This window comes from Capra hircus, chromosome 14 (assembly GCF_001704415.2).
Source record: "Capra hircus breed San Clemente chromosome 14, ASM170441v1, whole genome shotgun sequence".
Classification (NCBI taxonomy): domain Eukaryota; kingdom Metazoa; phylum Chordata; class Mammalia; order Artiodactyla; family Bovidae; genus Capra; species Capra hircus.
The window spans coordinates 27,025,857-27,040,395 of NC_030821.1; the positions used below are offsets into that span (position 1 = coordinate 27,025,857).

Below are 14,539 nucleotides of genomic sequence, written 5' to 3' on the forward strand. Positions count from 1 at the left end.
TGGATACTGGCCTCTAAGTTTCTTTATTTGTGGTATCCTGGTATAGTTCTCATATCAGGGTAGTGCTGGCCATCTCAAATGAATTTAGATGGGTTCCCTCCTCTTCTACTTTTGGAAGAATTTGGGTAGAATTAATTATTTAAATGTTCACCAGAATTCATCAGTGAAGTCATCTGGTCCTGGTCTTTTCTTGGGAGGTTTTGGATAACACTCTACTAGTAAATTAGTCTGTTCAGATTTTCTATTTCCTCATGATTCAGTCTTGGTAGGTTATACGTTTTTAGGAATTTATAGATTTTCTATGTTACCAAGTCATTGGTGTTATAAATTGTTCATAGTAGTCTAATGATCCTTTTCTTTGGTTACTTTCTTGACTTCATTATCCTCTTTCTGACCCTTTCTACTGCCAACTCAAATTTGGTCTGTTCTTGTATGGGTTCCATCCCTGGTTAAATGTCTTTCAAATACAACAAGCTTCACAAATCTCCCACCTACTTTTTAACTCAAAGAGAAACTTCACCTAGAAATCACTAGTCTTTTTGTTTTTAACTTAACACTGTATTATTCTTAGCACTGAGAATATGTTTTCATACACAGCTAGCTGATGCCTACTAAACATGTTGATATAATGAATACTGTTAAATGACTCCATATGAAAAACACAAAATTATTTTATTACTATCATAAATAGTGTATAAAATTCCCATTTATAATTTATAGTAAAATCAGTAAAACACAAGGTACTACATTCATAGCACTTGTATATACTTCATTTAAATACTAAAACATTGTTTAAATTTGTTTGAGTTTAAATGTGGAATTCTTGAAACATTTTGAGAATACATGGCTTGGAATCACTGCTCTAGACCTATTACTCTCAACATAGACCAATATGCACAAATATTTAGGACAAATAATCCTGATAGGTTTCAATTCAACATTAATCATGTTAAAAATAACATATACAAATGGAAGAAAACTGATTACATATTGATTATATATTGATATATATAGTCATATGGTTAATTAAGCACCACATTAATCTGCCTTTTTCTTAAATTTAAGAGTGTTTATGATCTTTGAGGTAAATTTTAAAGAAAAATCTGTCACATAACAAAAGCTTTTAATAGTTCACTATCTAAATAATCTTTTGTTTCACTGAATTTTACAATGATACTAAAAAGTTCTGGAAATATCACCAGTTTACTTTTTGGTCCAGCCATACATTCCACCACCCCCCCCCCCCCACTCTGTTCATGATCTCATGGTGCTTGATAGCAATCTGTCTCTTTCCCTGTATTAAAAGTACTATCAGGACTCCACTGTCACTACCAGTTCTTAGGCCTTTTCCAAACTTTGTATCAAGTATCCCAATACTTCTCTCCAGGAAAATGCATTCTGACAAAGTGTTGAAACATGAATGTAATCCCCATCTTTTTCCTCTCTTTCTGTCTCTCAAACTTATTTTCCCTTCTTTCACTAAAATTTAACCCAGCCAAACACTTGTCTAGATAGGCAAGGAACAAATGTTTCCGATCTTATATCTCTTTTCTTTACTGGCTCATACTAAAATCTCAATTTTCCTATTATAAAAGTTAATTTGACACTTAATGTAAGAAGCATACAAAAATGGTATAAAAGTAAACAATTTCCCAGGTAAATGCACACTGAAAAAAAAAAATCCAAGAAAATAATGTAAGAAACTAAAATTCATGGCAAGACATATTTAATGTACAAATAGGATTACTTTTTAAACTGTAGAACTACAGGGAGAACTACAAGGATAAATTATAATTTGTATGGTAAACTGTTATAGTAATGGCTTCCAGTGAATCATTCCACCTGCTATCTGTACCCTTGTATGCTCACCTCTCACACTGACTCTAGACTTGGCTACTTGCTTTGTTCAACTGAAGATGAGCAAATACGATGCAAGTACAGGCTTGATAAACTCTTGAACATTAGGGAATTGCTCTCTTGTAATGTTTTCTCTGTTATGGGAAAAAACACACTCTAGCTTATTGGAGAAGGAGAGGCCATGCAGAACAGAGATAGTCAAATCACTGAACAATGAAAAATTATAAAATATCCTGTTTTAAACCACTAGAGTTTTTGGGTGGTTTATTATATAGTAATGGGTAAGAGCTACACTTTATAGATAGAACCTATCATCTCTATCTATTCTGTGGAAGACCAAATGGATTTATAAAAGTTAAAGCTATACTTATTTTGAAAAAACACCTCAGGTCTCTTCAGCAAACTTTAACAATATTAGACCTGCTGTATCTGTTATATATCCCCCTCTACTCCAGCTATTCGGTCCATTTAAAATTACAAGAATCAACATGTTAACTATTATCCTATTGGTATAGAAGTAGAAACTATATCGGCAAACAGAGTACATGATAAATATTTTTGTTTAAACAATGAACTGTACATCTTTCATATAAAAGATGAGATTCTAGTCTGTTTTTAAAAATTATCATTTTTTACAGAAGCTGTCTTCTCTAAATTTGCAGCTTCATTCCATAGCTTTTATAGACCCATAAATTGCAAATATATTTCCAATATCCTTAAAAAAATTCATACAAGGTAATTTTATTTAACACAGTAAAACTTAACAGATTATAGCAAAACTGCTCAGCCTTCCAGCTACCACTGAATACTTTGGCAGTACAGAGAAGCCAATGTGTTAGAGTAATTAATTTTCTGTATTTACCTTTATTAAAAAGAGGTTTTTGGTAGTGAGGACAAATAATCTCTCATTTGTTGCTTGAAAGCCTAAAATAGGATCATTGGTTTCTAGGCTTGCTACTTGCTGCTTAGCAACCTGCCCTACTTGCCTGCCTTCCTTCCTATTGTAAAGTACAGTAGACATGGGCGTGGGCTGACGGTAGATGAAAACGCGTCGAAGGCACTCGCAAAGGGCTGCATAGGAGTAATTTGGAGCACAGGCAAAAAATTTTTTGTCTCTCTTCGATGCTTGGACATAGCCTGCCAAGAAATATGAGACAAAAAAAAAAAACTATATATTAAACAGAAGGGAAAAAATGGTAATTTAACATTTACTATTTCATTAATTTTATTACAAATTGAAATGACTAAAAATTTACACCACAGATATTCAACAATAGTTACATTCTGAACCATTAATGACTAGCCACAATTAATCTTTCCCAAATGGTGCAAAAACAAAGCACTAATTCCTAAGAACAAGTGTTTCATTCATCTCTTCAAGAAAAGCACAACATGGTTCCCATATAATTTCCAGAAATAATTAAAAAAATCTAACACATTAAACACATGCCAAAATATCTTTAAATGACAATTTAACAACTGAGGACATCAATCACAGAGATGGCATTATGGTATCTTTTTTTTTTTTCTTACCAAATAAATGGGAAAATGTTTAGAGGATGTTACTACAAAGTTATTTCAGGAGTGTGTGCATAATGCATTCTCAGTTTGTATAGTATCGGTGGTATTTTTATAATCAACACCAACACTGTAACAGGATTTGTTGTACTTCACCTCTCAGAAGTAGAGCTTTCAGATCAAAACAAAATCAAAGAGAAAATTCAAATATCTAATTTTAAAATTCCATTAGGATAACCTTTGAAAACTAATCTTTGAAAAAACAATCTTTTCAGAATTTATCTTTAGAGCTTAAAAGGGCTTTTATATTCTAAAGTATAAATCGGCAATTTTCAGGTTGGTATATGATTACTGATGAATGTTAAAACCTGAGAGAGGGCATATAACATTAATATAAATTGAGACCTCACCAAACAATGAATGACCAGAGGAACCATGAGCACAGGCCGATCAATGCTGGTTTTTTAAAAATTAGGCAGGGCTTGAGAGTCCCTTGGACTGCAAGGAGATCCAACCAGTCCATTCTGAAGGAGATCAGCCCTGGCATTTCTTTGGAAGGAATGATGCTAAAGCTGAAACTCCAGTACTTTGCCACCTCATGCGAAGAGTAGACTCACTGGAAAAGACTCTGATGCTGGGAGGGACTGGGGGCAGGAGGAGAAGGGGACGACAGAGGATGAGATGGCTGGATGGCATCACTGACTCGAAGGATTGAGTCTGAGTGATGGACAGGGAGGCCTGGCGTGCTGCAATTCATGGGGTCGCAAAGAGTCGGACACAACTGAGCACCTGAACTGAGGATGAAAAAGTAGAAGGATACAGACACCTATTTGAGACCCTAGAATTAACTCTCCAGGCTAATCTTGCCAAATTAATGTATATAACATCTCAAGACTACATATCTAATATAATGTTGATTTAACTGAAGCATAATAGAATTCCACTAAACTAGGATTTAGAGACACAAAAGAAGGATCTGAAAATTAAGATAAAGCTTTCCTCTTACTTAAAAAATCAGGAATTTTAGTAGAAAGGCTAGAAATTATGTGGCTATGTTATTCAATCAAACTATTTCAGGTCATAAAAATCCATTTGGAGTCTGAATTAACCACTTTAACAGTCTGTATTACTAACTATAAGGGACAATTGAGACCCAGAGAGATGTGTGGGGAGGGGGGGGGGGTTCATTTGGAACCATAAAATTAAAGATTAAAATTAAAAAAAAAAAAAAAAAAAAAAAAAAAAAAAAAAAAAAAAAGAACAATGAGATAAGATATGTCAAAATGAAATAAAAAGAATTCAGAAACTAAAAAAAAAAAAAAAAAAAAAAGAAAAAATATCTTCTATAATTAGGGTTGTGCATATATAGCAATCAAAATGCATAGTTTTACTTCCTGCTGGCAGTTTAAAATAACCTTTTGATAAAGCAATAGCTGTGGTTAATTCATATAAAAAAATTTCTCCCACACAATACTAATGTATTTTGACATTAAATCAATTATTGCATAAGTCTACAATTATGTAGTTCAAAATGTTTCAAGCCCTACCAGTATTCCCCTTTTATCCTACAGAATAAATTTCATTTCTGCATCACCATTTTCCCTAAGTGTTTGTATTATAATGGCTCTGTTTCACACTTAAGTTCCATGAAAGATGTCTCCTAATGTGCTTTTTAACCTTAGAGCAATTCTATGATTACTGAAGACTACTCTCAAGAAACCTGAATACAAGTTTCATGTAGGGTACTGCCAAGCCCCTTGTTCATATTCTAATACTCTGTAGCTTAGCTGGAATAAGCAAGTAATTTATCAGAATGATTCAAATGGTTAGATAAACACTCTGATTTCTACTCTATGCTGATCTTCTGCACAAACATAAAAACAAATGTTAGTACTTTTGGAATAGGACTAATTTATCAACTATGTACAAGCAACCAAATTATAGCAGAAGTCAATCCAACTGTAATTAGGACAGCTCAAATTTAAACAAACCAAAAAAAGAAACTTAGAAAAAAAAAAAGACTAATTTTTGATATAATGTCAAAGGTTGTCAAAGAGCTTGCTTATACCTAAAGCATTGAAGGTTGCAATATGCTCCCACATATCATCTTGTTTGCTGGAGTGTGGCTGCCAGAGCAAGGCATCAACATCATGGCGCAGACAGAAGCAGGGCATTTCTTTAGGATCCACTATGACAGAGAAAAGGTACTGGTTGCTTCCAAGATTCACCTAAAATTAAAAGTGACCAAAAAAAAAATAATTTACTCAACAACAAATTATTGTAATTAATAATAATGACGACAACTGACACACAGAACTACATGTCAGCAACTGTTCTAAACTTTTTTCCTACCTAATTACCTCTTCATAATGCCCCTGGGAGAAATGTGCTAATGTTAGGTCTGTCTTCAAGTTGAGGACAGTTAACTTGCCCATGATATTGAATTCAGAGTCCATGTTCTTAACCACTGCACTAATATACTATTTCTCAACTATTAATAACTCATTTAAAACATAATATAAGCAGAATATATTTTAAGCCACAATACAAATGTTAAGTTTACAAATGATAAGTTGCAATAATAACTACCAAGAACGATAGTTACTATGATTTATGAGCACATTCTATATGTCCAGGCATATTATAAATATTAACCTCAATAACCCACAAGGCTGTTACTCTCTTTATAGATGCTTGAGTTACCTGTTCTAAGCTACACAGAAAACCCACAATGCTGGGGTTCAAATTTCAGATCTGTTTATAAGTTATTAACTTCATACTGTCTATTTATAGTAAAATGTAAAGAATGTTTATTATGTTAAAAATTTTATGGCAATATTGATGGTTAAAGGAATTTATTTTAATACAAACTCATCAGGTTGAGACTCATAATTGAATTCCATCCATAGGAATACTTTTCTTAATGGAAAGAAGTTACAGCAATTTTTTCATTACAAATACTGTTTACTAGAGTTCAAAATGCCTAAAAAACAGAAATCACACCAAATGTAGGAAACATAAAACATACAGAGTACTTATTAATACTGAATTGTTTCCATGGATTTTAGAGCAGACTGGAGAATAAAATGTTGGGTTAAAATGCATTCAGCAGGGAGCGCCATGCAGTGGCTCTCCACCAGTCTATTGGTCACAGGAGAATCCAGAGACACCAGCCCAATCTGTGTTGCCCCAGCAATGCCAGGGGATAGGGCTTTTGGGAGGGGCCAGTGCTTGTTTTCTACAGAAGGGGGACAGGCACACAGGATTCACAGTTTCAGCAAATAGTTTGAGGATCTGTCCCGCCAAAAGTGACCAAATTATCCTGTATATAAGATCTGGATCCTTTAAATATACTCAAAACCAAGTATCCAGGAGTTTTTAAAACAAATTATAATAAACTAGTCTGATAATTTACTGTGAGACAAAACATTCCTTTTAAATGAAATGATTTAGACTTCTATCTTTATGTAGTAAGAGACTGTGATAGTCTCAATATTCAAGTCTAGCCTTCCTATTCATTTTAAAGTCCAGTAATCCATACAGCTAAATAAAAAAGTTAACACCATTTAAGATGTATGATACTTATTAGATTGTCAGTGGCCACGTTAGGAAAAGAAACTTATAATTCCATTCAAAAGAATGGAATATAAGAGTAGAGAAAGGAACTGCATATAAACACCGCTTTTAAGGTAACACCTAAAAAGTGTTTTCATTTTTCTCATGGTCGTTATTGGAATCTCCTGATAATTATTTGTATCTTTTACTACCTTTTCTTGCCTCACTGCAATAGCTCGAGTTCGAGCGTGACACTGATGAGGAGTAAGGAGGGCAAATATCCTGTCCTATTACCAATCTTAGGGGAAAACAGTCTTTTTTTTTTTTTTTTAAATCACGAAATATGATGTTAAATCTAGGTTTTTCTAGGAGGCAATTACCTTCAACTCCTAGTTTGCTAAAAATTTAATGGATGCTAAGTTTTGTCAATTCTCTTTCTGCATCTACTAGAATGGTCAAATAGTTTTCTTCTTTAGTCTGATGATATGCTTATTTATGTTGATTGATATCTGACTGCTGATGAATCAGCCTTGAATTCCCTAAGTAATACTTGGTCATGCTTTATTACCCTTTTTACTTATGGTTGGATTTCATTTACTAATGTTTTACTGAGGACTTCTGCACCTATATTCATGAGGGATACTGGTTGGTTTTTTCCAGTTTTCTTTTCTTGCCATATCTTTGCTATAAAGGGGTAATACTGGCCTCATAAAACAAGTTGAGAAGGGTTTCTTCCTCTTTTATTTTCTGGAAGTTTGTACAGAATTGGTGTTTTTTCATTTGGTATAACATACCAGTAAAGTAATCTAGGTCTGGAGATTTGTCAGAAGGTTCCTAGTAGTAAATTCAATCTCTTTAACAGATATAACTAATAAGGCTTTCTATTTCTTTTTAAGTGAACTGAGGTAATGCTTGTTTTTCAAGAAATTAGCTTCACTTAAATTGTCAAATATATGAAAATAGTGATCCATAACATCCCATTATTACACATTAGTGTCTTTGGACTTGTACTGACATGTCCATTTTTATATAGTAATCTGTGTTGTCTTTTTCCTGGGCTACTATACCTACTATTTTATCTATTTTGATCTTATCAAAGGATCAGGTTATGATTTCCCTGGTTTTATTATTTTTGGTTTTCAGTTTCACTGATTTCTACTCTTTGTAAGTTTCCTTTCTCTTACTTAATTTAGATTTGGTTTGCTTGTCTCCTAGTTCAAGATGGAAGCTTCAACTAGGAAAAGACTTATTATTCTCATTTAATTCTGTTATGGTCAGAGAACACTCTGTTTGATTCTTACTCTCTTAAATTTCTTGACATTTTATTGCCTAGAATATGGTCCATTTTGGTAAGTGGGATTTCAGCTAGATGTATGTTACACTATTAGGTTATTGACCCACAGTTCTTGGATGCTGCTATTTTGTTTTTTTAATCCCACCCCACCTCTACCCTCTTTCATTTCAGTTCTAATTTTTTCTATCGTTAAGTTTACTAGTTTTTTCCTGCTCATATATATTCGACCTTTTTAGTGGTGCTGCCTCATCTTCAGTGGTAGAAGAATCCTAATAGTCTACTCTTGATTTCCTGCCCCTACCCAGACATAGGGATGGTGTTTTAAAAATTATTTTGATTTTCCCCCAGCTGCAGTGGGTATTCTTCTGAGCCCTTAAGATGCTAAGATTTGATGTTCTTCCCTCATCTGCTTAAGGCTTTTGCTGCTTGCTTTCCTGCTATCTTCCCCTGTCCCCAGTCTTGCTCATCAGGCTCTGGTCAAGGTCCATAAAGAGGATCTGTGAATCTGATGGGTTCTATACTTCTTGCTAGCTCCTCCTAGGCCTTTAGAGGTTTGTTAAATTCTTCTTACCCACTTACACAGTAAACCTTTCTTCTTCCCATATTCAGATGAATCAGCTTTCTTATACAATCTCTTCTTGGTGGTACCTGTTTTTCCTTCATGTCAAACTCGTTGGTTGCCATGTAACCTCAGATCTCTGATAAATTTTTTTTAAGTAATGATTTTACAGATTATTCACGCTTTTGTTGTTGATACATTCAGAATAACATTCTTTCTAGGTTCCTACACCCCAGACTGAATTGGAAGTCTCCTGCTTACTGTTTTAAACTTGCCTAAAAAGCAAACCACTTTCAATGAGCAGACTAGTAATAGTTCAACATCCACAAAAGGTTCCCTATACCCAAGTAGGCAAACCGTAGGATCTCACACCTAGGCTTCTCCGAACATAATCAAGGGTAGATAATTAACTAAAAGGAAACCATCTTTTATCCAATGATTTAAGAAATGGTTGTGTTTGGATAGGTGCATCTCATACTGAATAACAGCTGGCCAAAAACAATATATTCTTTTGTTAATTCTAAAGGCCAAAAATGTAAACAACACATTCATACAGCTAAAAAAGAAGAGAAGCAAAAAACATACCCAGAGAGACTACAGTAAGCAGAAATCATAACATGAAGTATAAAGTAACAGGTATGAGCAGGAGAAGCAAATAAGATGATGATGTGATAATAACAGCATAGTACAATAGAGCAAGGGACACTTGATTCTCAAGACAAACAGATACCTTGTCATCAGAATTGTGTTCTATTTTCCTAAACAAAATTTCACTTCTCTTTTAGGTCTAACTTGCAAAGGCATCTGTTTACAGAATGATCATCTATTTCTCTGAGATCTAAAGAGATTGTTTCCACTATTCCCTGTAGTCTCCACATATGTTCCCAATAAACATCTATGACTTGAGATAATGAGAGGTCTTCTCTGCTCCTTGTAACCTCTAAAAGCCTAGACTAAAGGATTGTGTCCAAAATAAAAGGAAATCAAAATCAGATTACAACCTGGAGCAAACTAATTTTGCAAATAAGTTAATTAAGTGAATGAAAATGAAGTGCAAAAGTGTAAAGGTACAATGAAAATTACATGCACTTTTATATGATGCTACAGAAACAAAAAAGTATAAGTAGAAAATGTCTGAAGAACAACACATTAATTTGAAGCAGCAGGGAAATAACAGATTATTTGGCATGGGCAATAACCTGTAAGAATCAAGAACAAGATGTCCAATTCAAAGGGAAAAATCTGCAACCTACAATACTTAGCAAAGATTATCATTTAAAATAGGAGAGAGAGTGAATTTCTCAGAGAAACAGAAACTAAAAGAGTACAGCAATACTAAAGCTATCCTAAAAGAAATACTGAACGGTCTTCTCTAAATAGAAAAGAAGCAAGAAGATATAAGAAACAGGAAATCACAACTGGAAAGTAAACCACTTAAGCCAGTATAAAGATCAAAAAGGAAAAAGCATGTATTTGTGAAAGTGATTATAAACACGAGGAGGAGCAAAAGCATAAACAAAGATGTAAAAGATATCAAAATGATAAAATGTGGGTAGGCAAAGTAAGGAAATGTGAGTGAGGAGAGTAAGGAAATGTATGGACAAACCTTTTTTTTAAGAACGTGTTTGAACCCACTGTCTAAAGCAATGGGAAATTATAGGAAGCAGTTTACATACTTGAAAAACAGGGTAACCACATATAAACATACAATAGATTCACAAAAACCAAAAACAGAACTACAACCATAAAATGAAAACATCAAATTGTTAGGAAAGCACACTGATCGAAACCGCCCACCCTGGCCAGGCACCATATTAACTATTTGCATGAGTTGTTTTATGACAGGAGATCCTGATAAGGAATATGGAACCAACCGGAAGAGTTCGGGAAAGGTCTAAAGGAGATACCGCATGTCCATCCACTTCCCAGAATCCCTCTCGCTAGCATCCATCTTGGCTGAGCGATGCATGCGCCACCAGGAAAGACCCTGAATTAGAATGATTGGCCAAAGACCAACCGGAAACTAATCCCATCACCATAAAACCTGAGGCTGTGAGCTACACGGCAGAGCAGTTCTCCTGAGTTCCCTTACCCTACTGCTCTCCACCCAGGTGCCCTTTCCCAATACAATCTCTTGCTTTGTCAGCACATGTGTCTCTTCCGACAATTCATTTCCCAGTGTTAGACAAGAGCCCAGTTTCGGGCCCTGGAAGGGGTCCGCCTTTCTACAACAAAATCACTAAAAGGAAAAAGGAAAGAAAAAAGAAACATAGAATCAACTGGAAAACAAAGTTTAAAATGGCAATAAATACACAGCCACTGAATGCTCCAATCAAAAGACACAGAATGGTAGACTGGGTTAGAAAACAAGAGCCTACATCATGCTGCATACAGAAGACCTGCTTTAGGGCAAAAGAAAAGGAATGAAAGTGAGGAGAGAGAAAAAGATATTTCATACAAATAAAAATGACAGAAGAGCAGGGGTTGCAATACTTATATCAAGCAAAACAAATTTTAACGCCTCCACTAGCTTTCTTTGTTCACAGCGATGCTTCTTAAGGCCTACTTGACTTCACATTCCAGGATGTCTAGCTCTAGATAAGTGATCACATCATTGTGGCTATCTTTTTTGTATAGTTCTTCTGTGTGTTCTTGCCACCTCTTCTTAACATCTTCTGCTTCTGTTAGATCCATATCATTTTTGTCCTTTATTGTTCCCATCTTTGCATGAAATGTTCCCTTCGTATCTGTAATTTTCTTGAAGAGATCTGAAGTCTTTCTCATTCTATTGTTTTCCTCTGTTTCTTTGCACTGATCACTGAGGAAGGCTTTCTTATCGCTCCTTGTTATTCTGCATTCAGATGCTTATATCTTTCCTTTTCTCCTTTGTCTTTCACTTCTCTTCTTTTCTCAGCTATCTGTAAGGCCTCCTCAGACAACCATTTTGCTTTTCACATTTCTTTTTCTTGGGGATGGTCCTGATCTCTGCCTGCTGTACAATGTCATGAACCTCTGTCCATAGTCCTTCAGGCACTCTATCAGATCTAATCTCTTGAATCTATTTGTCACTTCCAGTGTATAATTGAAAGGGATCTGATTTAGGTCATACCTGAACGGTCTAGTGGTTTTCCCTACTTTCCTCAATTTAAGTCTGAATTTGGCAATTTTAAAGATATTACATCCAAAATATTTTTAAGACATTACATCCAAAAAATACAGAATACACATTCTTTTCAAGTAGACATGGAACATTCTCCAGAACTGCCCATATACTAGGGTACAAAACTCAACAAATTTATGAGTATAAAAATTATCTCAAGCATCTTTGCTGACCACAATGGCATGAAAGTAGAAATCAACCACAGGAAAACAAATGAGGGAAAAAAAATTACATGGAGACTCAACAATATACTACTAAAAAAGCCATGGGTCAATGAGGAAATAAAAAGGAAATAAATACCTTGAGACAAATGACAGTCAAAACACAACCATACAAAATCTATGGGATACAGCAAAAGCAGTTATTAGAACACTTCTTAGATATAGGCCTTCCTAAAAATACAAGAAAAATCTCAAATAAACCACCTAACTTACCACCTAAAAGAATCAGAAAAAGAACAGACAAAACAAAGTCAGCAGAAGGAAGTAAATAGTAAAGATCAGAGAGGAAATAAAAATCAATAAAACCAAGAGTTGGTTCTTTGAAAAAGAGTAAAGAAAACTGGCCAACTTCTGGCTAGGTTCACCAAGGAGAAATGAGACAGAACCCACATAAAATAAGAAATGAAAGAGGAGAAATATCAACTGATACTGCAGAAAGACAAAAAACAAACATAAAAGAATACTATGAACAATTACATGTCAACAAATTTGACAACCTAGAAGAAATGGACAATTTTCTAGACATGTACAGCCCACCAAAACTCAATCAAAAAGAAATGGGCAATTTGCACAGACCAATCACTAAAGTGAAATACAATCTGTACTAAAGCAACTTTCTACAAACAAAGTCTAGGACCAGACGGCTTCACAGGCAAATTCTACCAAAAGAACTTCTACTAATCCTTCTCAAGCTCTTCCAAGAAACTGAAGAGGAGGGAACACTCTCAAAGACATTCTATGAAGTCATCATCATGCTGACACCAAAACCAGACAAAGATACCACTAAAAAAGAAAATTACAGACCAATATCTCTGATATAGATGCAAAAGTTCTCAACAAAATACTAGCAAACAGAAACCAACAACACATAAAAAAGATCACACACCACAACTAAGTGGGATTCATCCCAAGTTCACAAGGATGGCTCAACATTCGCAAATCAATCAACGTGATATCAACCACATCATCAAAAAATGACACTAAAACCACATGGTCGTCTCATTAGAAAAGAGGAAAAGAAAGGCAGGAAAAGAAAAGCATTTGACAAAATTCAACATCCATTTATGATAAAAACTCTTGCCAAAGTGGGTATAGATGGAATATATCTTAACATAATAAAAGCTATTTATGGCAAACCCATAGGCAATATAATACTTAACAGTGAAAAGCTGAAAGCTTTCAGCTTAAATATGTAACAAGACAAAGATACCCATTCTCACCATTTCTATTCTATTCACTCTTGGAATGCTTAGCCACAGCAGTCAGACAAGAAAGAGAAATAAAAGGTATCTAAATTGGAAGAGGTAAAACTGTTACTATATGCAGATCACATGGTACTATATATAGAAAGCCCTAAAGATTCTACACAAAAAATTACTAGAACTGATAAATGAATTCAGCAAGGTAGCAGGACATAAGATTAACATACAAAAATTGGTTGCATTTCTTTGCACCAACAATGAAATATCAGGAAGAGAAAACTTTTTAAAAATATCTTTTAAAATCACAAACCCAAAATAAAAGACTTAGGAAAAAGCCTCACTAAGGAGGTGAAAGACTTATACCCAAAACATTAATAAAGGAAACTGAAGATGATTCAAAGAAACAGATGCATCTTGCTCTTGGATTAGAAAAATTAATACTGTTAAAGTGGCCATACTTCTCAAAGCAGTCTACAGATTTAGTGCAATCCCCATCAAATTACCCATGACATTTTTCACAGAACTATAACAAATAAACTAAAATTTATATGAAATCATAAAAGCCCCAGCAATTGCCAAAGCAATACTGAGGAAAAAGAACAAAGCAGGAGACATAACCCTTCCAGGCTTCAGACAATACAAGAAAACTATAGTGATCAAAACAGTGTGATACTGGCAGAAACAGAGATCTCCAGATCAATGAAATAGAATAAAGAACCCAGAAATAAACCCATATCCATAAGGTCAATTAATCTGCAACAAAAGTGGTAAGAATATAAAACAGGAGAAAGACAATCTCTTCAGCAAGTGGTGCTGGAAAAGTCAGACAGCTGTGAATCAATGAAGCTACAACACACCCTAACACTATGTACAAAAATAAACTCAAAATGGTTTAAAGACTTAAATATAAGACAAAATACCATAAAACTTCTAGAAGAGATCATAGGCAAAACATTCTCTAACATAAATTGTACCCATATTTTCTCAGGTCAGTCTCCCTAAGCAGAAGAAATAACAGTGGAAATAAACAAATGGAACCCTCCAAGTTTTGCACAGCAAAGGAAACCATAAACAAAAGACAACCCACAGAATGAGAGAAAATATTGTCAAACAATACAACCAACAAGCACTTAACTTACAAAATATATAAGCATCTCGTACAACTCAACAACA

At 34.4% G+C, this 14,539-nt stretch overlaps 1 protein-coding gene across 1 annotated transcript in view; it reads right to left on the reverse strand.

The window, feature by feature from the left end:
• Positions 1,710–14,539, reverse strand: part of NUDCD1 (NudC domain containing 1) — a 90,662-nt gene continuing 77,832 nt past the window's right edge. Inside the window, exons 9-10 of the mRNA XM_005689154.3 lie at positions 5,444–5,603; positions 1,710–2,994 (exon numbers count right to left, since the gene is read on the reverse strand). Coding sequence (XP_005689211.1) covers positions 2,702–2,994; positions 5,444–5,603 — 453 coding nt within the window. The 3' untranslated portion in view covers positions 1,710–2,701. The remainder of the gene's footprint in view (positions 2,995–5,443; positions 5,604–14,539) is intronic.